Source organism: Stigmatopora argus, chromosome 7 (genome assembly GCF_051989625.1).
Source record: "Stigmatopora argus isolate UIUO_Sarg chromosome 7, RoL_Sarg_1.0, whole genome shotgun sequence".
In the NCBI taxonomy this organism is placed as follows: Eukaryota; Metazoa; Chordata; class Actinopteri; order Syngnathiformes; family Syngnathidae; genus Stigmatopora; species Stigmatopora argus.
In genome coordinates, this window is record NC_135393.1 from 8,002,996 (window position 1) to 8,028,662 (window position 25,667).

The 25,667-nt window shown below is 39.8% G+C and overlaps 3 protein-coding genes across 4 annotated transcripts; 1 reads left to right on the forward strand and 2 right to left on the reverse strand.

Annotated features, from left to right (window-relative positions):
* Positions 1-9,591: 9,591 nt before the first annotated feature.
* Positions 9,592-13,872, forward strand: slc25a4 (solute carrier family 25 member 4). Its single transcript, XM_077604420.1, has 4 exons — positions 9,592-9,750; positions 11,597-12,083; positions 12,859-12,999; positions 13,088-13,872. Exons 1-4 carry the CDS (start codon positions 9,640-9,642, stop codon positions 13,243-13,245), a joined length of 897 nt encoding a protein of 298 aa, XP_077460546.1. The 5' UTR covers positions 9,592-9,639; the 3' UTR covers positions 13,246-13,872.
* On the reverse strand, positions 13,551-18,892 carry cfap97 (cilia and flagella associated protein 97). Of its 2 annotated transcripts, XM_077604418.1 has the most exons (5): positions 18,788-18,892; positions 17,972-18,706; positions 16,859-17,130; positions 15,502-15,646; positions 13,551-15,176 (listed from the first exon to the last, which is right to left on the reverse strand). In XM_077604418.1, the coding sequence occupies exons 2-5, from the start codon at positions 18,510-18,512 to the stop codon at positions 15,055-15,057; spliced, it is 1,080 nt and encodes a 359-aa protein (XP_077460544.1). In that variant the 5' UTR covers positions 18,513-18,706; positions 18,788-18,892; the 3' UTR covers positions 13,551-15,054. The 2 variants fall into 2 exon arrangements, with proteins under 2 accessions (XP_077460544.1, XP_077460545.1); XM_077604419.1 differs by lacking the exon at positions 18,788-18,892 and having other exon boundaries at positions 17,972-18,754.
* A 598-nt stretch (positions 18,893-19,490) lies between these two features.
* On the reverse strand, positions 19,491-23,690 carry ufsp2 (ufm1-specific peptidase 2). The gene is made up of 12 exons (XM_077604417.1): positions 23,597-23,690; positions 23,355-23,442; positions 23,007-23,190; positions 22,881-22,947; positions 22,627-22,781; positions 22,350-22,542; positions 21,117-21,263; positions 20,881-21,045; positions 20,664-20,788; positions 20,513-20,589; positions 19,711-19,835; positions 19,491-19,627 (listed from the first exon to the last, which is right to left on the reverse strand). The coding sequence occupies exons 1-12, from the start codon at positions 23,597-23,599 to the stop codon at positions 19,541-19,543; spliced, it is 1,416 nt and encodes a 471-aa protein (XP_077460543.1). The 5' UTR covers positions 23,600-23,690; the 3' UTR covers positions 19,491-19,540.
* Positions 23,691-25,667: the final 1,977 nt, after the last annotated feature.

A 25,667-nucleotide genomic window follows, 5' to 3' on the forward strand; every position in this document is an offset into this window, starting at 1 on the left:
AATCAATTGATTTTCTGTGGAATTAGCATGACCAAGTGAATATCGCCTACCCTGTTACGGTCGAGCGACATGCAACAAATATTGCGTGTGCACGAGCCGGCAACGTGATTTAAGAGGGCAGAAAGTGGATTTATTTCTGTCACCTCTCATTACAACCAATCACCAATGAGTTTGTTTATCGACAAATAACCTGCGAAGACGCTGGCCAACTCATATTCACTTTGTCAAGATAGGAGCGCATCACTTAAGCAGTGTGCAAATTGTTAGTATTATCCATTGACCATCCTAGTATTCAAGATTGGGTGGATTCAGGGTTGTCTTTTAAATATTTTTTAAGTCAAACCACTTTTGATTTATCCATATGCCTTTGTTAATTGGCAACTCAAATGGACTGGCCCAAAGAGTCGCCAATAATTGCTTATAATCACAAGGGTCGGAGGGAGTGCTGGAGCCGATCCCAGTCACCAGGCGGGGGACACCCCGAATCGGTGGCCAGCCAATTGCAGGGCACAAGGGCATGGACAATTCAGAGAGGACCCACCTGGGATCGAATCCTCAATGCCAGAACTTTGAGGCCCACGCGCTAACCACTTGTTCACCAGGCCACCATTTTCCTGATCTGTAAACCCGAATGTTCATTGCCGCTATAGCTTTCGTAGTGGCAACTAAAAAAAAATCTAGGTAAAATTCCAACGAAAGCTTGTGTGCTGAAAACCCTGTACACCGGATGTCTAAAAAAACTGAAGAAAAAATGTATTTCATGACACATTTTTATTAATTTAATTAATTTTCTATTGCCTTGCAGAGACCTCTTTGTGCTGTGCTTGTGAGCATGTGTGATCAACACAGTTAGTGTCTGGTAAATTAGAGTGATTGAAAGCCAATCACATTTAAAGCATCACTTTTTAACCACTGCTTGTGGCTCATATCGCATATTATAGCACAGCTTGACTGATATGTCAAAGTTGAGGACAGGGCGGAAAAAGCCAGAAAGGAAATACCACACAGGCACTGACACTGGGATCAATCCCTTTGGCGCCATTTTAGCATTTGGACGTTTTGAATAAAAATGAGCGCGCTAGACGGTGGAGCGGTTTGATTAGGCCCATGCAAAAGCCTCCGGGCCTCCTTTCTCCACCGCTTCAGCCGCTCAAGAAAAGTCTTCTTTTCCTCGCCTTTCACACGTCCTTTCCTCGCTTGCCCACTGTTGGTATTACAAAATCCCCATTCACTAGCACCCTTGTCACCTGTCAGCTAAGCCAGGCCCGTTTGCAAGGTCTTTATCCTCGGTGCGCGCACACGCACCCGCATTCACAGATACATAGACACAAATCCCAAACGCACACACGCCCACCCACTCGCCCCCTTGCTCACACACTGAAACCGCATGTCTGAGAGCTGTTACTCTTGCAGTTTAAAATTCATTACCCTTCTTCATTTTAACCAACGTCCACACTGGCACACAAGGGAGGGAGGGAAGATGGGAATGTGCTCTATGGGCTGTGTGTTAACCTCATTTGTATACGGATCAGAGGGGAAATATTGAAACTAATGAAATTGTATGTATTATGAAACCGATAGTGTTTGTCATAGACACGAATGTAAATGGTTTACTTAGATTGGTGGACTGCGTTGCAGTGAAAGCTGACTTTGGAATATTTTGGTTTCAAATTACAGATACTACTATGTTAAGTATTCCATTGATTTCATTCCTATGGATTTACGCAGGGCGGCCCGGCGGATCAGTGGTTAGCTCGTCGGCCTCACAGTGGGGGACCTGGGTTCAAATCCAGGTCGGTTCACCTGTGTGGAGTTTAGGTTAAGTTAGAACTTTATTTCATCCCGTTTCGGGAAATTTCTTGGTTGCAGTAGCAAGACAGACACAAGACACACAACACATTGTAGACCTAGGTAAAAAAACTGGAGCCACACACAGGAAGTACACAAGGTGGGGACCTTCTGAAGACTGAGACTGAGGTTACCGCACAGTCCCTCAGTAGTCTGGAGGTTTTAAAATTTGCATGTTCTCCTATGTGGGTTTTCTCTGGGTACTCCGGTTTCCTCCCACATTCCAAAGCCATGCATACTAGGCTGATTGGACACTCTAAATTGCCCCTACGTATGAGTGTGAGCGTGAATGGTTGTTTGTCTCCTTGTGCCCTGCGATTGGCTGGCCACAAATTCAGAGTGTACCCCGCCTCTGGCCCGAAGTCAGCTGGGATAGGCTCCAGCACCCCCCGCGACCTTAGTGAGGATAAAGCGGTTCAGAAAATTATGAGATGAGAAATTTGAAAAAGTACTTCAAAAACACATTGTACATGTGCATTTATAGTTTTTCAAGAAACAAACCATAACTGGGACAACGACTCAACTTGCTTCACAACAAAAAAAGCAAAGAGTGAAAAATTCTTCAAAAAACAAGCTTTAAGCAGTTAATTGGACTTCCTAGCTAAGTTTATTCCTCCAATGGACTGACGGCACGTCTCCGTTTACTATTTTATTGTATTAAATGCTCCTATTTGCCAAGTCGAATGTGCTGTTTTCAGGAATTTTGTGGAAAAAAACGTCCTTTTCATTGATTTCATCTATTGAAATTTTTTTTTTTGCCACTTGTGAGTGAAACACTCTAAAAGGGTCATGTTTAGGGTTCACATTGCACCCAAGTAGGTGGCAGCGCACAAAAGGTGCTAGGTTTGGTGATGCACTCAAAAAGTGTGGCCCATTACGCACTCACTCCACACCAAATTGCTTTGCCTCCTCCAAAGTGTCCACGGTGCATCTTGAGTGGCTCTGCGGAAGAATGCCGCAAGATAGGCCCATCACCTTGAGGGGGCTTCAAATGTAGAAGCCCTCCAAGCGGATTATCCGCCAGAATTCTTTTCAAGTACTTCAGTGCGTGCATATGAGGCTTTGGCGTGAAAAGAAATTAGACGTGAGGTGAAGAGGACGCAAACAAGAGCGGGAAAGAAACGAGGTTTTTGTCCTGATCTGTCGAGGGCCGCAACTTCCCACAGCTGCGAAGCAGCTAATAAGGCGGATAATTGTTGCTCATGACATGCAAGACTTAAGATTTGGATCAATTATCTTTTTTTTCTTCATCTGCAATAGCATGAATTTGATTTTTGTCTGCATAAGTAAATCATGTTTATGTTGGATTGATTTGATTTTTTAGCATTTCTCTATGCAAAGTAACGCGATGAAATGTTTCATTCTATTAATTCATTGCACTCAGTTCCTTATATATAAGAGTTTTGTGATGAGATTCTTATCTCTTCAGTCATGAAAAAATATATTATATAATTACAATATTATGTAAAGACTGGCTTAAGTGAATTGGAAAATTATTTAAAAATACTACATTTGTGTGTTAGCTTATGGTCTCTTAGGTCTGTCTTTGGAATTCTACATGATGAGTTTCTTATTTCTTCAGCCAAGAAAAAATATGTATTATATAATTACATATTTACTATATAAAGACTGGCTTAAAGGAATTGGAAAACAATTATTTAAAAACAGTACATTAGTTTTTGGAATTTGACTGATTTATAACATGTTTCATTACTAATCATTTTTTTAATGATTAATTCGTTTGTTTTCATATCTTATAAACTCGGTAAATAGTTGCTGAGCTTTAATATTTACTATCCTTTGTTTTTATAACGTCCTTTTAAAAAAATCTTTGAAAATGAAACGCATTTACAGGTAATATGTGAGATTCTTTCCTTAATTTTGGTAACTTGCTTCAAAAACACACTTTCATTCAAAACACAATGAATCCACCGTTGTCTTTTGTTGGGACTGATCTTGTTATGCTGAAGATGGACTGCAAAAAGCATCGACTTTGTGCAATTTATCCAATTTGGTGTATTTAAAGTACGCAGTGCTGCTTACACAGTGTCACAAAGCTCATGTGTAAAGACAGACCTTGGAATCCCGAAAAAAAACACACAACCTAATTGTACTATGGACGAAAGACTGGTCATCTTGTTAGCAACACGTTTAGTAAAGTTAATTCACTCTGACAAAATACTACAAGACGCAGCAGGCATTTGGCATGGCTGTGTACACTTTTGCATTGTCACTATACGTCTACTGTATAAAAGTACCTGACTTGGTGCTGGAGTTAGAATTTTTGCTTTCAATACTGATTGTGATTATGTAAATGTATCTCCCAAAGTTAGCAAAATGTTAGGCTTGAGGGAAGTCTGGACTCAGGTTTACAGATCCTAAACCAGTTTAAGTGAATTGGACATTTACCAATCTAAAATAGCAGGCAATGAATTCATTTTGCATCACTTTTTTTTTACACCACTTCCATTATAGCAGGGGTAGGGAACTTATGGCTCGGGAGCCACATGTGGCTCTTTTGATGGGTGCATCTGGCTCTTTGCTAACCTGTGAGCTAAAATATGGAAATTGCTGGTGACAGAACTGAGATATTACATCTAGAACTGCTTTAATATTCATTTTTTTGCAGTAGACTCGTATGGAATGCATCCTCTCATTGATTAGCAACAGCATAAGAATCTTAAAAAAAATATTCCGTTTTTTCCACTTTAAAAGTGGTGAAATTACAAAAAAGAAAGAAAAGTCACTTGTTTACATGTATGTATTTTGACTTTTAAATTCGTAGTATGGCTCCCAAGGAATAATATTGGAAAATATGAATTGTTTGTGGCTCTCTTCGTCAAAAAGGTTCCCGACCCCTGCATTATAGGGTACTCACAGATCACTTCTGTTCAATTTTGGATCATTTCCTACTGATTTCAAGCGACATTCCGGTATGCTTCGTCTTCGTTTGTCGGTTCCTGCTGATTTTTGTGCATTTCCAGGTTACTTCCTGTTGGTTTGGAGGCATTTCAAGGTTGTCTGTTATCACTCACTGGCTGCTATTGAAGTCTCGTGATTGCAGATAGGGAATTGAGCACAGTGCAGTGGTGCACACATATGACCACTGATGAACTTACAAACTTCTTATTTTGCGCCGCCCGTGTGAAAAAAAATATGAAAGCATTTAATTATGAACATACAGTTTGAACGAGCAACAAAGTGGATCATCAGGCGGCTCAGACCCTCTAACGAGCCTCTTCCGACCCACAGGCCACACATTGGACACCCCTGTCCTAAACCTCAACAATTGCAACCCTGATGAAAAGACACAACTACTTTGTTAATAATTCTAAAAAAAAAAGATGGCAAATCTCCCTTGGAGCTCTTGCCTTCCTTTTAATCCTTGCTTCTCATAAACTTCATCTCCTTCGCCCGTCTTCTACCCCCACTCAAACCACGTACATCAATCTTTCCCCCACTGACTGCGTGTCTTCAGTTCTTCCTGATTGGTCATGGGGATTTCTGTGTGTTGGAGGCACCTTGGCTCCTCTGCCAATGGCACCGCCCCCTCACACGGTGGAGGTTTTTAACTTGTGTCAAAGGTACACACACATTGTCCCCATACAGCTTCTTTGGACTTACATGGAAGGAGGCCAAGAGAAGAGAACTAATCAAATAATCTCCTTCCCCCTGAACTTCAGCTTGAGCTCCAGCTCCAGTCAGCGTCCCTGCCCTGCCCACCCCGTGGATTTGAGGCCACTGGCTGGTCTTCAAAGAGGTGCGGATGGAGCATTGTTAAGGTATAAACCAGAAAAATGAGCTTCTTGTGTTTAAAATGTGCATCGAACGTGCAAGTGGAGGAAGGGCTTCCTTCTCAAAGGTTTTATTCAATTTAAAATTAAAAAAACAAGAAAAAAGCAGCTTTACCTCACTGATGCTGGACAAGCAACATTTAAATTCAGATGGAAGACAAATTCATTGACATGCGAATATGAATATTTAAGTCTTGGTATCAAGAGGGCACGACCCCAAGAACATTGAAAACAACAGTATGACACTTATTAAACCCCCATAAAATCACATATGTATTCTCATGTTGGTAGAGATCTGATTAAGGTACATTATAATTTATTATATTCTGCATGGGTTCCATTCTAACCAGATGCTTACAGGTGATTGGTTACCAGAAAAATGCTCAACTTGGATAGAAACCATTGTCCTTTTTGTCTTATTGATTCTTTTTGCCTTCTAAGGATCAGCGGTAAAAAAAAAAGAGCAAATGATTACTTTTGGGCGGCCCAGCCGACGAGTGGTTAGCGCCTCGGCCTCACAGTTCTGGGATCGGGGGTTCGATGCCAGATCGGTCCTCACTGTGTGGAGTTTGCATGCGCTCCCCGGGCTTGTGTGGGTTTTCTCCAGGTACTCCAGTTTCCTCCCACATGCATGTAGGGAGGTTTAACACGAGCATGAATGGTTATCTGTCTTCTCGTGCCTTGCGATTGGCTGGCCACGATTCACTGTGTCCCCCGTCTGGTGCCCGTAATTAGCTGGGACAGGCTCCAACACCCCCTGTGATCCCTTGTGAGAATAAGCGGTTCAGAAAATGATAGATTGATTGATTATTTTTGAAAAATGTTTTTTTTTAACTCGGCAACTAAACAGCCTTCACTTGAAAACTAACTCACACAATTTAAAAAACGAAATTAAATAAATAAACTTGTCCATCTTCATAAATGTGCCATATCTGAGAGGAAAATACTCAAAATACAGCAAAATATGTCAACAAAGACATAGAAAAACTGTGTCCAGAAACTGCAATTGGAAATATGTTGATGTAGTTTAGCAACAGTAGAAAACATTAAAAAGTTGAATCTTTCCAACAAATATCTAAACCCCTGCAGTTATTTTGTTGACATTTTTAAGGTGTTTTCATTTTACTTACCTGTTCTTCTGTTGGTTTATTGGTTCAAATTCTTCTGCAAATGTCCCTTTGTCAAAGGGTTTCAATTTTAGATAAGAATATAAACTGTCTCTTTAAAACAAAATAAAAAGGAACATTGGAAACACCCCCCAAATACGGAACCACTGTGTAAATTTGTCCATCTACCTGTGACCGGCTCATCATTCATATGCAATTTAGTATACATATAAAAAAAATATAAAAACTGCACACTCACTATTTTACACTTGTCCAGGGCAACTGTAGCAGATTTGCTCCACTGTGGATGAATATCTGTGTGTATGTAGATGAGGATCGTGGGTGGGGTGTGGGGTATTTTTCAACTGTCTGACACCTGCAGCTCTTCATGCTCAAAATGCAAATCCCCTCCATGATCCCTTCGCTCAAACTGACAGATCTTATCGCAGAACGACTTTTTTTTTGTCCACCGCAAAATCTTCATTGCACACATTGTGACGGTTACGGAAATGTTGTATATCAGTGAGTGCAATTTCTGTATGAAAGAGTACGGAAAAGTGAAAGGAAGGTTAGCTTTGAAGAATGTCTTAATTTCACTGGAATATTTATTTATTAAAAAAAAAAGGGAATTATGGGAAAAAGGGATTTGGAGATGTGTACCAAAGAAAACATTGGCAGGCAAGTTGTTGACCTGAAAATGCTGAAAAATGGATTGTATTGTTTTGAAAATGCCTACAACGTCTGCTCTATAATTAATGAAAAGTAGTATGATATTTGTAACGTTAATGTAATCTTCCCTCCTCTTGCATTAGTTCAGAAAACCTAATCTAGAGTAATTATATCATTAGTCGATAGTTTTTTGTGAACAGTACAACACAAGCCTAATCAATCTTGATATGAATAATATTTGTACATATTTTAATACTCTATGATGAAATTATTCTTTAACAATTAACATTTAATAAATGACAAATAATTAAAAAATGAGCAGTACTCCTTGTTTATACCAAAAGCATGTTCAACTAAGGTACGTTTTATATATATGAATAGTCTAGGGTTAGGGTTAGGGTTGGCCAACAAGTTAGGGTGTCGCCCGCCATGGTTAGCTGGTATAGGCTCCAGCACCCCCCACGATCGCTGTGAGGATAAGCAGTTCAGAAAATGAATAAATGAATGAATATTATTATTATTATTATTTAGACCTGACACAATTTTGGTAATGTACACCAAATATACTGTGGCAAACATGAGCCAAATAGAATGTGGACGTCAGATCTTTTTCTTTTTCTTTTTTTACTTAATAAATGACTGAAAATAGTCATTTGCCCTATAAAGGATTGAATAAAGTTAGCAAGTTGAATCACTTCTGACTGTCTGGGAAAAAAATGACGTCACGTGGTTTATAGCAATATTAAATATAGAAAGAAAAATCTGGCTTCTGAACACTTTTTTGACTAAACAACGATATTGTCAGTATAGAACGCGTCAATTTAGAAAATGATGAACATTTAGCAAGAGTAGCAAGAGTTTGGAAACAAGCGTTTAATCGTGTGGCGAGAGGCAAGAAGCAGGTGCAAGCAACTAAAGCGAGAGCAACTCACGTGAGAGGGACGCTCAATCCCCGGCCAGCCTTCTGTGTCTGCCGGCCCAGCTTCAACTTTGACCTCCGAGGGTTGGCAAGGAGTGGGGTGGTCTGGGCTGGGGGTCTTCTCCTCCACGCTCAATAAAGTGCTGCGTTATTTCGAGTATATTTGTAGTAATGTCTTCGCACCTGTTTGGGATTTGCCTCTAAACTCGTTAGTGCCCTCAAGTGGCTGCTGTGGGTAATTGAAGTATGGTGCTGACAAGCGTCATTTTTTGAAGTCACCAACATTAATTAATTTTAGTTTTAATTCATTTTAGCTTCGAAATCTGTCCATTTTTTTTCATTCAAGTTTTGGGGAGGTGATTCATTATAGATAGTACAATTTCAAAAGTTTTAACTGCAACAATTTATTTTGGATTTATTTTATGAAATAATTTGGCCTATCCTTAACATGACTTCATTTGACATATTTTAAGCATGCCGATTGGAAAAACAACATATTTGAACAACGTCACCGATACAAGAGAAAACATTACCGATCATGAAAATACAACGATCATAGCTCCGGTTTTCATTTATCTGATAAATATATTAGTGGTATATAAAACCTGGGAGAGGGGGTGAAATGACAGGCTCTGTTGATGCCAGCCCTCTAAGGGAAAATATTTAAAATGTATATATTTTTGATTAAAAAAAAAAAAATCAGCACTGTCCTCATTTGAGGACAGCCTCTAATTGTTTTCTTACTTGATTTAAAGTTTTCCTATTTGATGCAAAATGTTATAAAAATCCAAAAATTGTTAGTTTTGGGTTAAAATGGGTTAAAGATGCAACACGATCATAACAATTCCTACTGCAGGTTTGTGTCGTTTATTTTAAATACTACATTACTATTTGACTATTTATTATAATTAAAAAAATAGAATTTAGAATTGCAAAGAGCATCTGCAGTAAACATGTGATCACGGGGGTGATGGAGCCAACTACGGGTAACAATTCCCAACTTCTTAGGTGGACCTGTTGCCTTTGTAGGAAATAAATAGATTAATAAATATGTCTGCTGTCCTTTAAACGTCCCCTCGGTGAGCTGAGGTGGTCTTTTGGACTTCCTCGTGACCTCCAACCTCGGAAATTTATTCCTCCTGATGCGCGGGTTCGACCATCAGCACATCCATCAGTTTTTAATCTCGCGATACACGAGCTCCCTCATATATGAGGGGTCGCGCGGGGGGCTCCTCGCCCACTTGGAGCTGCCTGGTGGAGCCTTTACGTCACGCGTGTGGTTCTCCGCTGGAAGCTCGCAGTCATGTCGGACGCGGTGGTCAGTTTTATGAAGGACTTCTTGGCCGGTGGCGTGGCCGCTGCCATCTCCAAGACAGCCGTGGCCCCCATTGAGAGGGTCAAGCTCCTACTTCAGGTAATGAAAATAATGTCAGAAAATGAGAAGCGCGTGCGTGCGTGCGTCAAACCGGGTGACGTGCGTCTGTGGAAATGCGCGTCACGCGGGTCAAAATGAACCCAGACACAAGCACCTGCTTAAAATGAGTCAACCCAATTTTGGTGCGTAATGAGTGACTAAAACAGGGGTGGCGAACACGTGGCTCTCGAGCCGCATGCGGCTCCCGGCCAAAAGGAATATAATATTATAAAATAATATTAAAAACATATAAAAATAATATTAAAAAATATAAAAATAATATTAAAAAATATAAAAATAACATTAACAAATATAAAAATAATATTACAAAATAAATGTCTATGCTTCTTATAATATTTTGTATATACTGATGCTCTTTGCCTCGTTTGACGTTTCTCTTATTTTTATTCTCTCTTAAAACACACTCCAATGCATCAGAGGCCAATAAAAAATCATAAGTCAGTGTTATAGTGAATGATATGGTTTTAATTATGGATCTGTGTGTGTTTGTGTGTGTGTGTGTTTGTGTGTGTGTGTGTGTGTGTGTTTTGGCAGATCAATGCATTGGTGTGGGTCTTTGATTATCACAGTTTCAAATTTTTGCTCGTCTGTCTAAAATGGGGTGTTTAAGTAGAAAGGTGACCTATTAATTACTACATTGACATTGACAGTGATAGACGTCCAATTTGCTTAAATTGGAATAGGTTTGTTAGTGAATGATCAACAGGATTGGACGCCTATCGGCGTTAAAGGGACTGGAGCATACCGTCCTTGGTGCACTGGATGGAGTATGCATCCCCCATTGAAGAGAGTCTGTGAGCCAAAGTTTAATCCTTAAACTCAAAAGCATCGTGCGACACAAGCGGTGCAAGTGAAGCGCTAAATTTAACTCTGGAGATGAAACTTCATACACTGAGGGCTCTCCAGTGACACTCATCGGTTTTAGGACTGACGGGACGTGAAAAGTAGAAGTTCATCCAAAGAGCAATTTCGCTCGTGGTGGCAGCACTTCATCCAATAGTCAATAAGCGATTATAAATTAGTCATTAGCCACTGCATGAAGTGGGAAAAAATGGCAAGAAATTTGAAATATTATAAGTGGTGACAAGGAGTACATTGTTTTAGCTACTGGGCTTGTATAAAAGCTTCGTTCAATTTAAGGAAAATAAAGTACAGTATATTATGACAGCAGTTATAGAAAGTCATAATTCTTGGGATCAAGATGTTAAAATATGACGTTATTATATGAGGTGGCTAATTGGTGATACTACAATTACAATGTTATTTTATTGGCATAAAAATCAAAGACAATATAGTCCATGAATGTCAATTTGTTCAGTCAAAATTTGCCAAAAGAAAAATTCCTAATTATGAGAAATAACAAAAAGCAATTTCTTCACTAGAAAGTTAGGGTTTGAGTTGAATATTTTTAAATAGATCAAAATGGGAAATTATACTGCCCATTTAAAAAAGAAAAAGAAAACCATTTCAGGCAAAATTTAATTATTACTGACCAAAATTCATTCATTTTTTTCAATCAAGCAATTCTATTTCTAATTGTTATTTGGTAACAGCAACTTAAAATGACTTCTCATGCTACTTAAAGTCAAATAACAGTAACTAAACTAAAAATGCAATACACAAGCCAAGGCCAACTGCTGTTATTATCCAATGCGGTATACTCAACTCAATTAACCTGGATGAGTTAAGCCAACAAGATCTCGGTTCGAACCTACGAGGGTGACTGCCCATTGGATTTCCCAATGTCTTAACCTCGTGCCGTCCAATAAAATACTTCAGTCAAAGGAGTTCCCATAACAATTACCTTCATTCTCTACCCGTGCAGGTCCAGCACGCTAGCAAGCAGATCACTGCCGAGATGCAATACAAGGGCATCATGGACTGCGTGGTTCGAATCCCCAAGGAACAAGGCTTTGTGTCCTTCTGGAGGGGCAACCTGGCCAACGTCATCCGATACTTCCCCACCCAAGCCCTCAACTTTGCCTTCAAAGACAAGTACAAGAAGGTCTTCCTGGGCGGCGTGGACCAGAAGACGCAGTTCTGGCGCTACTTTGCCGGCAATCTGGCGTCGGGCGGTGCGGCCGGCGCAACCTCGCTCTGCTTCGTCTACCCGCTGGACTTCGCCAGGACGCGACTGGCCGCCGACATTGGAAAGGGATCGTCCGGGAGGGAGTTCACTGGCTTGGGCAACTGTCTCAGTCAGATTTTCAAGACGGACGGCCTTAAGGGGCTCTACCAGGGCTTCAACGTGTCCGTGCAGGGCATCATAATCTACAGGGCCGCCTACTTTGGTTGCTTCGACACGGCTAAAGGTGAGCCAAACTACGCTGTCTCCCCGCCTGAGCATCTTCATCACCTTTTGAAGTCATACAGTCAAACTGTAGCACGTGAGGTGAACTCATCTATCGTTGTGAGCACACAAAAATTCAAAAACTAGGGTAGGAGGGTGCAAGTTGGGCGTAAATGTAATTTTTTCAAACAATTGGCCAGCAAATACCCTCCAAATCAGTGACAGTAATACCTGGTTTATCACGGTTAATAGGTTCCAAGACCTGTCGCAATAGGTGAGAAGGGAGTTTTTAATGGTATCGATTTAATATATGGCCTTTCTGAGCTATTATTTAACTCCCGAGGGTAAACCCTGCCCTCTTGTTGCCAGTGAAATACTCTCTAAGGGTGACTTGCTCCTCCTTCCCATTCCATGTTTGTATTATTGTTCATTACAGTATCAACTTATATTCCTTTTTATCACTGCTTATCCTGGTAGGGTGCTGGAGCCGATCTCAGATAACCTTGGGCAAAACTTTTCATAAATATTTGGCAGATCCAAGCCTCAATGTCAAGTCACTCAATGAACTGATATACATTGGGGGAAATCTATTCTTTTTTTTTGCTGTCGCTATGCATATATTCACGACTCTTGCCACTTGTCAATTGTTTTCCAACTTGTACTCCTGACATACTTCAAAAATACTTTCAGGTCTTACATTTGGTTTCACAAAATGTAGATTTACTCATGCAAGCCTTCATTGCGTGTTTATGTTTACGAGTGAGTCATGCATAAACCCACCTTTCACCCTCAAATAGGAATGCTTCCCGATCCCAAGAACACACACATCATAGTGACCTGGATGATCGCCCAGACGGTAACGGCCGCGGCCGGCCTCGTGTCGTACCCCTTTGACACCGTCAGGCGTCGCATGATGATGCAGTCGGGTCGCAAAGGAGGTGAGCTGAGTGCCTCCATTTTTTGATTGGAGTTTTATCCACTTCCTACTTTGGAGCATACTAATGGGACAATTGTGTTATCCTGCAGCTGACATCATGTACAAGGGCACAATGGACTGCTGGAGGAAGATCCTCAAGGACGAGGGATCTAAAGCCTTCTTCAAGGGTGCCTGGTCCAACGTGATCAGAGGAATGGGCGGCGCTTTTGTGCTGGTGCTGTACGACGAGATCAAGAAGTACACATAGGCTGCCACGCAGCGCCATGGAAACCCTCGGGGATTCCCACAAGTCTTAATTGTGCCCTTAACATAATGCAGCCCTGAAATTCTGTACATACGCTATGTCCACAGCCATTGCATTAAGTACACCTGCATAGTTTAAAAAGTTAAATTCAATATAATTGAGCAGGTGTACCTAAGGAGGTGGCTGGAAAGTGTCAATGTCCTCACCACTGTCAAAGCCCACTTTTGGCAGCAACTGTCATAATAAAGATTTGACTCTTTCTCACCGTCTGTCGCCATGACAACCACATGATGGTTACACTAACATCATTTACATTTTCAAACGCCACCTTTTATTGAAAATAATTTGACCTATTTACATCAGTTACATTAACATTTCTGACGTGTTTTCCGTCAATTATTTTGTAATATAGCTGCTGTCAAATAGATACAAAACTGCATTTATTTTGTATTTTTTTTCCAAATTTCACTTTCAAATAGGTTACTTAAACATTTTTTGCTATCTTCTTTGCACATCAAGTATCTAAAAGCAAAAATGTTCCATAAATAAAGTAATTCATTTTCCGTACTGTTATCTTCACGAGGGTTGCGGGGGGTGCTGGAGCCGTTTTATAAAAAATAAAAAAAGCAACAATAAATAAAACAAACTCCAAAGTCACACCACACACAGGTACCATGAGGGGTACTATTGTGTTTTGATTGCATCTTCCTTCTCCCAACAAAATAGTGGGCGGTGGGTTGAGTTGTGCCAGAATTTAACCTACTATTTAAATCAAGAGGATGACAGTAATGCCTCAAAATGAGAGACTATTTACCTTTATGGAGCATCCTTGCTCAAATTGCATGACTTGCCCCCGGTACAGGGTAAGTTGCGTAATTGGGGAAAATACATTGGAGTGAGTTGTGCCATTGAATATTTCATTAAATCCGATTGTTTTAACCTGAGCCTATAGCAGAGGTCTTGTCTAACACTTTTGGGAACATCTCTTCTAAGCTACTTTTCTTGTTTGATTTGAGGCTTTCATTGTTTGGTCCTGTGTTTTATAGTGTATGTATGTATATATGTATGTCTATATATATATATATGTAAGTATATATGTGGAGTATGGAATGTATTCATTCCATACTCCACAATATAGATATATATATTTTCAGCATTTTTATCTTCTTTTTCTTTGTAAACACCTATCTTCAAGACTCTTCAGGAAGAGTTGAAGCCTCAAATTGTCTTACGTCTATAACTGTGACGTGTGATGGATTTTGTTCTAAAAAGAAGAATGGAAGAGTTTTAGTGATGGAATGTAAGAATTCCATTTACAAATACGATAACATGTCCAGAAGGACAAAATTGTAGTAAACAATCACGTGGAGTCAAAATATTACCCCATGACCATTTTGGAAAATGTGTCATTATGTTGGGATGTTAACTAATAGACCAATTGTGTAGTTTGCTAAATTACTTGGACCTGTGAACTGTTTTAAAACAAGTCATTAATTGTTCAACTAGAGCGATAGAAAAAATCTTGATCTTACAAATTTTACTACAAAACATTTTTCTTACTTAAATCTGTAATCTGTAAATCCTGGCACAATTTCCTAGGACACAACTCACTCCACTTCCCCCTATGCATTTTGAATGTTCTATAGCTAGTCAGTTAAAATATAAAACCAAAAAAAGTGTTTTAGATTTGATCTAAAGTCAGTCAAAAGTATCCTTGGTTGGTTGATCAGTTTTTCTGAAATAATCTCTTTGGCTAAAAATAGACAAATTTATTAAAGAAGTGAAGACAGGTACGCTGCACTGTACATAAGACTAACAACAAAAAGGCGGTCGAGCCGCAAGGAGCGCTTTGGACCTGGCTGCGTTGGAGCTGGCTGAGGTGGCCCTTGTTCCTATCTGGGAGGTGCTGCCTCGTATGGAGCTCATGGCGGCCACTGTGGATGGGGACGACACGACTCATCTTACACATGCACCTCTTATATTCACATTCAAAGAGGACTTACTACCTCATTGACTCTCATTAAGGGCGATAGACGACCACAAGCCAATTGAAATGAGAGGACTAGCAGTGAACGGCCACTGAAATCGATGGATTGTGGACGTCTATTGCTGCCAAAGGCACTAATGGCAGTTTTGCTAAACAAATAGATGCTTGGAAATGGTTCATCCTAATGCAACGAGTAACATATTCATCATGTTCCTAGAATGCCATGTCAGTGGGCCTAATAATATTTCTAGGCGTCTTAAGGACATACATACCACTAGATGGAAGTCTGTTGGTGGCGGCTTCGCACACTTCACACGGTGTGGCCTGAAATCTGGCTTGGCGCTGATAGTCGGACAGCTGATTTGAACGCTTCAGTCCCGGTGTCGATTTGACATATTCTAGCCTTTTCAGGAGGTCCTGCAGAGAACGTAAAAATGTCAAAACACAGAAGTCTTAAAATGTTAGAGACATAAGTGAATGGCGGATATATATATATATATATATATATATATATATATATATATATATATATATATATATATATATATATATATATTCATATATATATATTCATATATATATATTCATATATATATATATATTCATATATTCATATATTCATATATATATATATATATATATATATATATATATATATATATATATATATATATATATATATATATATATATATATATATACAATTTTAAGACAGGACATTCATTGAAGGTGCGCTTTGTACTCCTGTGCGTCTTATAGTATGGAAAATAGTGATTAACAATCTCAACAAAATGTGATATTCCACTAAGAACATTACAATAAAGCAAGAATGGTTGCCAATTTGTCCAACATAAAACGAGTGCGATTGAACACTTTTCAAAAACCATAGGTGCACAGTATTATAAATCATATGTGCATGTGCAAAGATGCAGAAGGTCAGATATTGGACTTTTCTGTAATGTCCCAGGGTTGTCCTTCAGTGGTGCACCACCATCCGCTCCACCTGCTGCCATCTGTCCAAGTGTTTCCAGTGTCTTCTTTCACTGAGCCCACAATCACAAGAAACTGTCTGAACAGCCACTTGCGCTAAACCTTAAGTCAACAGTGGGCCTGGTCCAAAACGTGTTCTAGCAAGCATTCAGTGTATGGGAACCAATAGTATTGGTGGTAGTATAGTAGTAGTCCAAAAAGTGTGGCACTATTTAGATCTTAGATCAGAATTTGCATAACAAATCCATAGTTTGACTTCACAATGTTGTAAAATTGTTCTGATGCTTGTGTATTGATATGGATTTGTAAGTCAGAATGAAAACAAAAACGAATTAAGGTTAAAATATAACGCAACTCATTTAACAGTGATCATCCCAGTTAAACTAGGTAGTTCCGTGTTAATGATACTGATAGCTGTCCAATCGTGTAGTCTTTTTCATCCTGATGCTATATATATTTAAATTAAGTTTGTCACAAATACAAGGAGTTAAAAGGCTTCGACGAACATTGCCATCAATGGTAGCTAATACATTAATACCAAAGGATCTCTGGAGTGACCCATTGCAATATGGAAATAGCGCACGGCTCTGACAACATTCAAAAAGTATCACTTCGTATCATTTAAGAGCAACGACTCACTTGGTTATCCTTATCGATACGTTTCTGCTCCCGCAGGCGGTTGACGGAGCTGTGGGGAACGTGCGGGGCGGTTGGCTTCCGGGTGAACTGGTTGACGATGGCGCCGGGTGCTAAGGAGATGCAAGACAGAACCCGCAAGAGGCGCTGATTTTCGTGGTCGATGCGCTGCACTTCGTTGTTATTGAAGGTGAAGTTCTTCCGACCCGGTCGTCCTCTGCAGTGAAGGATCAGGTTTTCCTGTACGACACTTCCGCTGGCCAACGAGTCAGCGTCTGAAACGTCAAAGCAACTATTAAATCAGAATTCAGTTTTTATCCATTTTCTGGCACATGAGCTAATTACATCAGTGATGCGATATATTGTTTACATTTTTGAATTCTAAATTTTCATCTAAACATTTACATTCAACAATCAATCAATTTATTATTATTCAATTTTCACTAGCGCCTGATGTTTTTTGCTTCAAATCCAGGTCGGTCCACTTGTGTGGAGTTTGCATGTTCTCTACGGGCCTGCGTGGGTTTCCTCCGGGTACTCCGGTTTCCTCCCAAAACCCAAAAACTTGCATGCTAGGCTGATTGGACACTCCAAATTGCCCATAGGTATGAGTACGAGCGTGAATGGTTGTCCGTCTCCTCATGCCCTGCGATTGGCTGGCCACTGATTCAGGGCGTCCCCCGCTTCTGGCCCCAAGTCGGCTGGGATAGGCTCCAGAATCCCCCGTGACCCTAGTGAGGATATAGCAGTTCAGAAAATGAATCAATGAGAAAATTATTATTTATGTTTGTTTGTTTTTGTTATTTGTGCACTTGCCTACTTATTCATGTTGTTGACTACTTATGTATAACTTATTATTTATTTGCCTGTTTGTTTGTTTGTTGTTGTTTGTACACTTCGTAGTGAAGCTTTAAATCTCATAATACTTGTAAAATGACAATAAAAAGATTCAACTCAATTCATGTAAAGCATGTTAGGAAATGACATGTTTTTCTTTATCAGCAAAGCGGGCAATTTGAGGGATTCTCCAAGTTGTTTCCTCAATTGCCGCCATTGAATGGCTTACCTGAGCAGAACTACCAGAGCGAATGTGGTGAAAGAGGAGGACTAGCGCACCTGCGTTCAAGTTACCATCCTGACGCAGGATGCTGCCGGGCCGACTGGGGCGCGCGCTGCCCCGCCGCTGCCCCCGGTTACTGCCTTCCTCGGCCTCCGCAAACTGGAGGTGTTGGAAAGGTGACGAAGCCGGACTAACATCATCCCTCAGCGTGTAGTCGGAATCTTCGGCCAAGGAGAACCTGTTGGACGCCCTGCTGGGGACGCGCGGGGACGGCTCTCGGCCTTTCTTCCGCGAGCCGCTGCGAGAGCTCGGGCGGCTGGAGCGGTTGGAGGAGGAGCTCGTCGGCCGTTTCTCTCGGGGGGACTTGCTGGCTGCTCGGGACGCCGAGGTCGGCAAGCGGTTGTCGTCCGTGCTACTCAAGCTCCCCCCGTCTTCCACCGCTTCGTTGGCCAGGAACGCCACGAAGGAGCGGCTCGGCGCACGGACGGGCGCATTTTCTTCGCTCTCGCGTCCTCTTCCTCCGCCTCTGTCGTCGTCGAAGTCGCTATCAAAAAATGAGTGGTCGACGTCACCTTCCAAATCGCTGGGGTTGAACATGGTCGTTGGAGCGCCTTGTTTAAAATGCAGAAAGACGAGCCGCGACTGAACCGACCGACTGACGTCACCTCCGGTTCCGCGGTGCCTTCACGGGACTCATGTCAAGTTTTGAGCAAGGCCGCACCAGCTTGGAATCCAAGGGATCGGAATCCAAGTCTGTTTAAAAAAGCGCAGCGTCGGTGCCACGCAAGGTGCTACAAAAATGACAGAACAGTTTTAATCGAAGCTGCACTCGAATGACGGATCCAAATGACATCAGCGTGTCAATTACCCACCTCAAAGGCATTACGCGATGATGTCAGCCGATTTAAAGGTTGTTGTTACCCCCTGACGATGACGACGTGTTGACTGCAATGGCACAATATCCCCAGTAGAGGTCCCTCGAGATCAATGTGCAGCGTACGTTTGTTTTACGAGTGTGTACGTTCGTAGTTTTTAAACGTGTTAAACTTCACAACAGAAACAAACGAACTTGACTATCTTTTTTTAGTATTCATTATATAAATAAATAGCCCCATAAAAACCTGGCGGACAAGTACATGGACATTACAATTTTTGGGGCAGGTAGTCCACTGCTTTAGGATATGATTTTAAAAATATGCTCATAGGTAAATTACACCTAAACATACCTGTCAACCTCTGCCGATAACTGCCCTTATAAATGATTATGATTCCCCTTACAAACCCCAAAAAACCTTACAAACACCGTGTTTGTAAGGTTTTTTGGGGGTTTGTAAGGGGAATCATAATCATTTATAAGGGCAGTTATCGGCAGAGGTTGACAGGTATGCCTAAATTGCGAATATGTAAGGTGTTACTGTTTTCAATGTGACAGCAGATAATTATTACTGAATGAATGACTTACTGAAAAATAATACCTATTTGAGAAAATTCATTTTTAAATTGGCTCTTATTTGACAACCCAATGAAGTGGTCGCTAAATTGAAATTGAAAAGGAGCTTCTGATGAGTCCAAACCTGATGTTGATTTGTGGTTTTATTTTTTTTCTCATCAGTCATTGCTGTAGATTAAATTGCTTTCGGCCTTTGCGGAAGACACATATTATAATATGCAGTTTGATCCCAAAACTCAGGTCCTTTCCAGCCGCACCATCCCTGAAGAAACACACAAGAGACACCAAAACCAAAGTCAATATTGTCTTATATAAATATGTTGCAGGGTACCATTCACCACCCACCTTCTCTGTGATGACTTGCAAGTCCTCTGCACCTGTGTAATGTGGATCCAGGATGAGGAAGCGAATCTGCCCGGTGGTCTCACTCCAAGCAACGCCAAGGATGGTGTGAGCTAAAACGCCACCACCTGCAAGAGAGAAATGATTTTAACATGACTAAATTGAACATTTTCAAAATACGGGTGCATCCCAAACCATTTTAGTTACCGTATTTTCCGGACAAGAAGAGGCAGTTTCATTTATTAGTTGGGGAGGTGTGTGAAAGTTTTTTATTTTTATTTAGTATCTTTGCTATGGATTTTATATAATAAAATTCCCGAAAAAATGTGGCTCTCACACAGATGCGACTTATATTCTGAAAAATATTGGATAGGAAAGTAAACCAGTAGTTCAGTACAGTTTAATTCAAAAAGTGAAACAAAGGATTTTAATCCTTAGAATTCAGATTCATGTTTATGGCTCACAAAAAAAACAAATTCAAATCTTATAAAAGTGAATATTAAATAAACAAAAACTTTTTCATATTTTTTTTTGCTAGGAATCCTTTCTTTCAAAGAGGAGATCCAATACTGAACGAATGGACCGGGAAACTTAAAAAAAAGAATACCATAGGTATCACACACGTAGCGAAATATATTTCAAACAGCTTTTAGAGAATGATGCACATATGGTATGTATATATAAAAACTGGGAAAAAACGTGATCTTGTAATGCCTGGAATAAGATTGTGCAAGAGCACCTTCTTTAGTGTGTCTGATAAGCGCATTTTTAAAAACAGCTTTAAACTTCAAAATGAAGATCTCACCAATCATCACCGGTGTCCCTTCAGACAGGAAGTGGTTGGCCAGTTCTCTCCCTTTTGAGGCCATCTCTGAACCCTGACTGAATTTACAAGTATTCATCACGACATAAATCTATGATATGAATCTACCAGACATCATTCAAGGCACACAAACCTCACAAACAAAATCTTAGACGTGACCCCGAGGAGTTGGTTTAAGACTGCATGAACCTCAAAAGATCCAATCCACTTACGGGACCCCACAAATGTTGCTTGTTTGTCTCCAACATCCACTAATGCCTAAAAAAAAATCACATACACAAATGAACTAAAATGGGAGTCAAATAAGGTTTTGTAATAATAAAATAAAGATCCCATTTGATTAATATTACTTGCTGAATCTCCTTATGTGTGGGAACGGCTCTCTCCACGTAACCTTGCTGCTGGAACCAGGAGCAGATAGTTTGCAGGGAACGATAAGCGCAGCCCCAGCCATTATCGTCCATACGGTCCTGCATGTAGTGGTGGTAACTGTACAGCCCCTGCACCAAGTACAACTAAAATACAGAAATTATCAGCATTATTGTTAGGGACAGGATTCCAGTAAATACTCAAAAAACTTTTTTACCTTTCCATCATCCAAGGTAGGATGCGTGAGCGCAAGGTGAGGGTTTCGGAGATAACCGTCTTTGTAGGGTTCATTAGGGAAGTGATAAGCGTTGGCTCTTCTAAAATAGGGCTTGTCCTCTGGTAGTTCAAAGCGCTCATGTAGCGTCTACAAAAGCACATGTTGAATGTAAAAAATAAAATAAATTAATAAATAAAACAAAATACTTTCTATTAATATTTGTTAGGCTTTTGAGATGTTTCAGGTTTTTTTTTGGTTATTGATGTTTTTTTTCCAACAGCAACAGATTAGTTTTTAGGCACAACAAATACACTTGAAAAACATTGCAGGTCCAAAATGTAGTGCTAGTTAAAAATGATCTAATAAGGAGACTGAGTCATCTTTTCCAAATTAAGTTGATTAAAATGTGATTACAGTAATACCTCTTTATCACATTTAACAGGTTCCCAGACCGCAATAGTTGAATAACCGATGTAAGGACAATGTTATTATGGTGTCTATTTGTTAATATTATTTGGACTTTTAAACTGTCGCTGTACTTCCGAAAGTAGGCACTGCTCTCTAGTGGCCTGTAAAATACTCTCCAGTTGTGAATTGCCTTTTCAGATTTAATATTCGTCATATTTCAATTTTAACCTCGCAATATTAAGATTTTTCTCTTGGAATATTACAGTGGAAAACGCACTTTGTGGAGTAACACCACCAATTTTGTAAGACACAGTTGTGTATGATGACAATAAAGGCTTTTGATTTGATTTGAATTTATCACTTTCTAAAGATTAATTTCTTGCGGTACATCTGACCATTCCTCACGGCACAGTGGCCAGAAAACACTGACCTAAGGTACTGTTTGTCCTTAATGTTTGGTACTGCAATTGTCCTTCTAATGCAGACCTGGGCAATCCGGTCCTCGAGGGCCGCTGTGGGTGCAGGTTTTTGTTCCAACTGATCCCGCACAGACAGTTGAACTACTAATTAGATTTCTGCTGAAACAAGAAGCACCTGACTGCAATCCATTGAATTGCACTTCTAAACTATCAGATTGGTGGAAAGGTTTCCTCTTATGGGTTGGAACAAAAACCTGCACCCACTGCAGCCCTTAATGGAATTAATTGCCCAGGTCTGTTCTAATGCAAGGAAATTAATACAAATGTATGGTGCCTAGACATTGTAAATTCTGCTGTCTCCCTCTTGATTCTGCAGAGCCAACATATCACTTTCATGGACATATACCTTACGCTGGGTCTCTAGCTGGCTGTCGGGCACCCCCGCAGGATATACCGCTGTCACCAGTCCTATAGGATTTGGGAGCAGGAAGTGAAAAGGTTGCGGGACCAATATCGTCGTCCCCTTCATGTGGCACAGCATCTCTCGCTCCATCTCGTGCAACTGCTGTGTAATCGCCACCATCAAACAATCACAGGCACTGGATAATTGGAGATAAACAATCTTAAATTACAAGTTTTACTTGGTTCTTTGAAACAGTAAATCTTTTAGCTGTGATAATTACTCTTTGATGGTTTTAGTGGGGTGGATATAGATGGCGCAGTCTATAGGAAGCGTTGCAGAGAGGAAGTGGGACTTCTGGATGGTTCTGCAAAGGATGGGTGCAGGGAGGGGACCTAGCTTTGTCGCCTCCATCATCAGGTGGAGGCTGATTACTCTCTGAATGGCACAAAATGTAATTATAGTGACATGTAATGAGAAATTTAAATTTATGTACTCATCATTTCACTATTGCAAGGGAAAAATGGATTAACATACAGCCAAACATATTTTTTTGCCCTTCTTCTTTGCTGACTTTTTGTCACCCATCTCTTGTCCTTCTGTCCTGAAATGCAAATAAAATAGTAGGAAGTACAGTGATCTTGTGTAAGAAAAAAAACGTACCATATCCACTTATGTAGCTCTTCAAATAATGTGCTTGCAGTTATTTCTTTTGGCGTCATGTGGGCACTTTTATTTGGCCAAATAATAACTGGGCTGTCCTGGACTTTGAGGACGCAAGAGTCAGACTTCACATGAGAACGTAGGTTCTCAAATGTTCTTGATATGGCTTCTTGTATTAGTGTCACTGAAAGAAAAAACAAATCTCAAATAACTGAAATAATCCTCGATGCTACATAGTACTCTTTTTGAGAAGTCGATGGATGATGAAGAGTACAGGGTTTTAGTGGAAAACACACTATTTGATATAAATCGCTTCATTGATTCATATTTAATGACGTTGCAATATACCATCTGAGCTGTCCAGAAGACATTTGAGCTCCAGAGGTCCTCTCACACGGAGAAAGTCTCGTGGCTCGAAGCCATTTGAATCAGAAATCTGCCATAGAACAATCCAAGTCAGTATAGTTGATAGTAGCAGTTTTACATTCAGCATATTAGAGCGACAACCTATTTAACATCTTTTTCTGTCACAATAACAAACCAAGTTAGAGATATCATATTGTGCATTATTAAATCATTATTAAGCCCACCATTGTCAGGTTTTGTTTGGACAACGTTCAGAATTGAAGCTGTGTTGTTTATTCTCAGGAGGTCGCCATGTTTTTTTTTAACAGTCTCGACGTGTCTTTTTTCACGACCACTGATTGGACGACAAAACCACGCTCAAAATGAGACGTTCAATGTAATTCGTAATTTGGGGAATCATTTATTCTTAGTCTTAGTATACGTATATACGTATGTACGTACTCTTAATTCCAGTATGTATTAAAAATTGCTTTCATAAATTGTAAAAATGGTAGAATGAGTTGGCCTTATGCCAATTACTTTTCAAAAATACACACAAAAATCCGTATATGTTTATATTATACCACTGTGTTCTCAAAAGCATAAGAAAGAAATACAAAAAAATGTTCCACAGTTAAAATACCTGTATCCCTTGTGAGGGTAGAGAAAATTATCATATTCAGGGGGCCACTGATCTTGTCTTCTCAAGCTGCAAAAAAAAAGAAGAATTTATTGCATCGACAATTTTAATGTGTGCTGACCACAGTAGCAATAGTATACTATTAGTATTATATATTTCAATCCAACCATGGGAGCCTTAACATCTACATTGTATATGTGTGCCTCTACTAGGTCAGGGACTAGTAGAAAGGAGTGAGGCATACACTAAGTAATTATTCTAGCATCAGTGCCCATGTCACCCTTCTTACGAATCATGGGAAAGCATGGATGGACATTTCCCTTCAGTTTTTTTTTTGCATTGACATTTGCAGCATTCCACTTCCTGTAAATTTGTAGGGAAATTTCATCAATGGTCCAAAAGTCACAAGAAAATAGAAACAAGAAAGAGTTTAGTAATTGTAAATCATGTGTTTGCCTCAGGGGACAATACAGCAACCATCCATGCAAGACCAGGCGGGAGAGTGGACGCAGGACTGGAGGGAAAGTAGCACTGCATATACAGTTCTACAGTTATCATCACAGCAAAATTCTCACAAGAAAATTTACATCCCCGTTGAGAAAACAAAAGCGATCCTTTGATGAATGAGTGGGAAATTGGGAAATTGACTGGTCACCAGTCAACAGTAGGGTCAGCTTGGATAGCTACCATAACATCCACAAAGTAAATATGCAGCTGAATCAACAAAGTCTATGAGTGCAGACATAATATCTGAAGATATCTGCAAGCATTTGACACATTATTTAAATTTAAAAAGTGATGCAATTTTTGTCATTAAATATTCATTACTTGAAGAATTATAATTTAAATGAATGCTACAATCAATAGGAAGTAGTTTAATTTGGCATTGATCGTGTGAGGCTCAAAATAGATTTTTTTGCTGTGTATTTCTGGTGAAATCTCACCCAGTTGCAACATACTTCTTACTATCTTCTCAACATTTCCTAAACAGGACCTGGAAGACACATAACAAGAAAGACATAAGCATAAAGTATGTATATATCTTTTGCATGTCTGTGATGACACTTGGCCGGATGGGCGTATACAACTGGTTGTGAGGTATTTGTCATTATTCAGTTTTAGAATTCATGATAGATGGCTATATAATGTATATTTTAGTAATGGATCTTACAGAGAAAAATAATAAATAGCACCAGATAAGGACATAAAGTATATTGCTATTGCAGTAAAAGGTTTCGGGAAAATCTCTCATGCATTTTGATGAAAAGTGTCACGCTAATGTTGCTTGATACTAAATTTTAACATCTTAACATATTTTTTGTAGGAGTGACAGGACTAGCACTTTACAAGAAAAGTGTGTTCATAATTGCACTTTCAGTGACTTGTGCACAATACATGTTTTGCTTGAAATGATACACAGATTGAAATTTGATAGGTGTATTCCAAGCATGCAGCTGGGATAGGCTCCAGCACCCCCTGGAACTCTAATGAGGACAAAGTGGTTCAGAAAATGAGATAAGATGAGATCCCAAGCATGTATAAACATCGAGAGAGATTCTTAATTTATTTATTTATATTTTCTCAGGAAGGAGTAATTACTAATTGCGAAAATATTATTGTTGTGTATAGGTTCCAAGCTGGTTAGTAGCAGATGTACTAGTTTATCGTGTCTCTAA

What these genes read in the sequence shown, in the direction of transcription:
- slc25a4 (XM_077604420.1), top strand. Translation starts at nt 9,640, where the DNA reads ATGTCGGACGCGGTGGTCAGTTTTATGAAGGACTTCTTGGCCGGTGGC. An exon ending in GGGTCAAGCTCCTACTTCAG is followed by an intron (nt 9,751 to 11,596) that starts GTAATGAAAATA and finishes CTACCCGTGCAG; the next exon opens with GTCCAGCACGCTAGCAAGCA. An exon ending in GCAGTCGGGTCGCAAAGGAG is followed by an intron (nt 13,000 to 13,087) that starts GTGAGCTGAGTG and finishes GTTATCCTGCAG; the next exon opens with CTGACATCATGTACAAGGGC.
- cfap97 (XM_077604418.1), bottom strand. Translation starts at nt 18,512, where the DNA reads ATGTTCAACCCCAGCGATTTGGAAGGTGACGTCGACCACTCATTTTTT. An exon ending in GGATGGTAACTTGAACGCAG is followed by an intron (nt 17,131 to 17,971) that starts GTGCGCTAGTCC and finishes TTGACGTTTCAG; the next exon opens with ACGCTGACTCGTTGGCCAGC. An exon ending in GTATCGATAAGGATAACCAA is followed by an intron (nt 15,647 to 16,858) that starts GTGAGTCGTTGC and finishes CGTTCTCTGCAG; the next exon opens with GACCTCCTGAAAAGGCTAGA.
- ufsp2 (XM_077604417.1), bottom strand. An exon ending in GCAAAAAAATATGTTTGGCT is followed by an intron (nt 22,782 to 22,880) that starts GTATGTTAATCC and finishes TGTGCCATTCAG; the next exon opens with AGAGTAATCAGCCTCCACCT. An exon ending in AGGGACACCGGTGATGATTG is followed by an intron (nt 19,836 to 20,512) that starts GTGAGATCTTCA and finishes TCTCTCTTGCAG; the next exon opens with GTGGTGGCGTTTTAGCTCAC.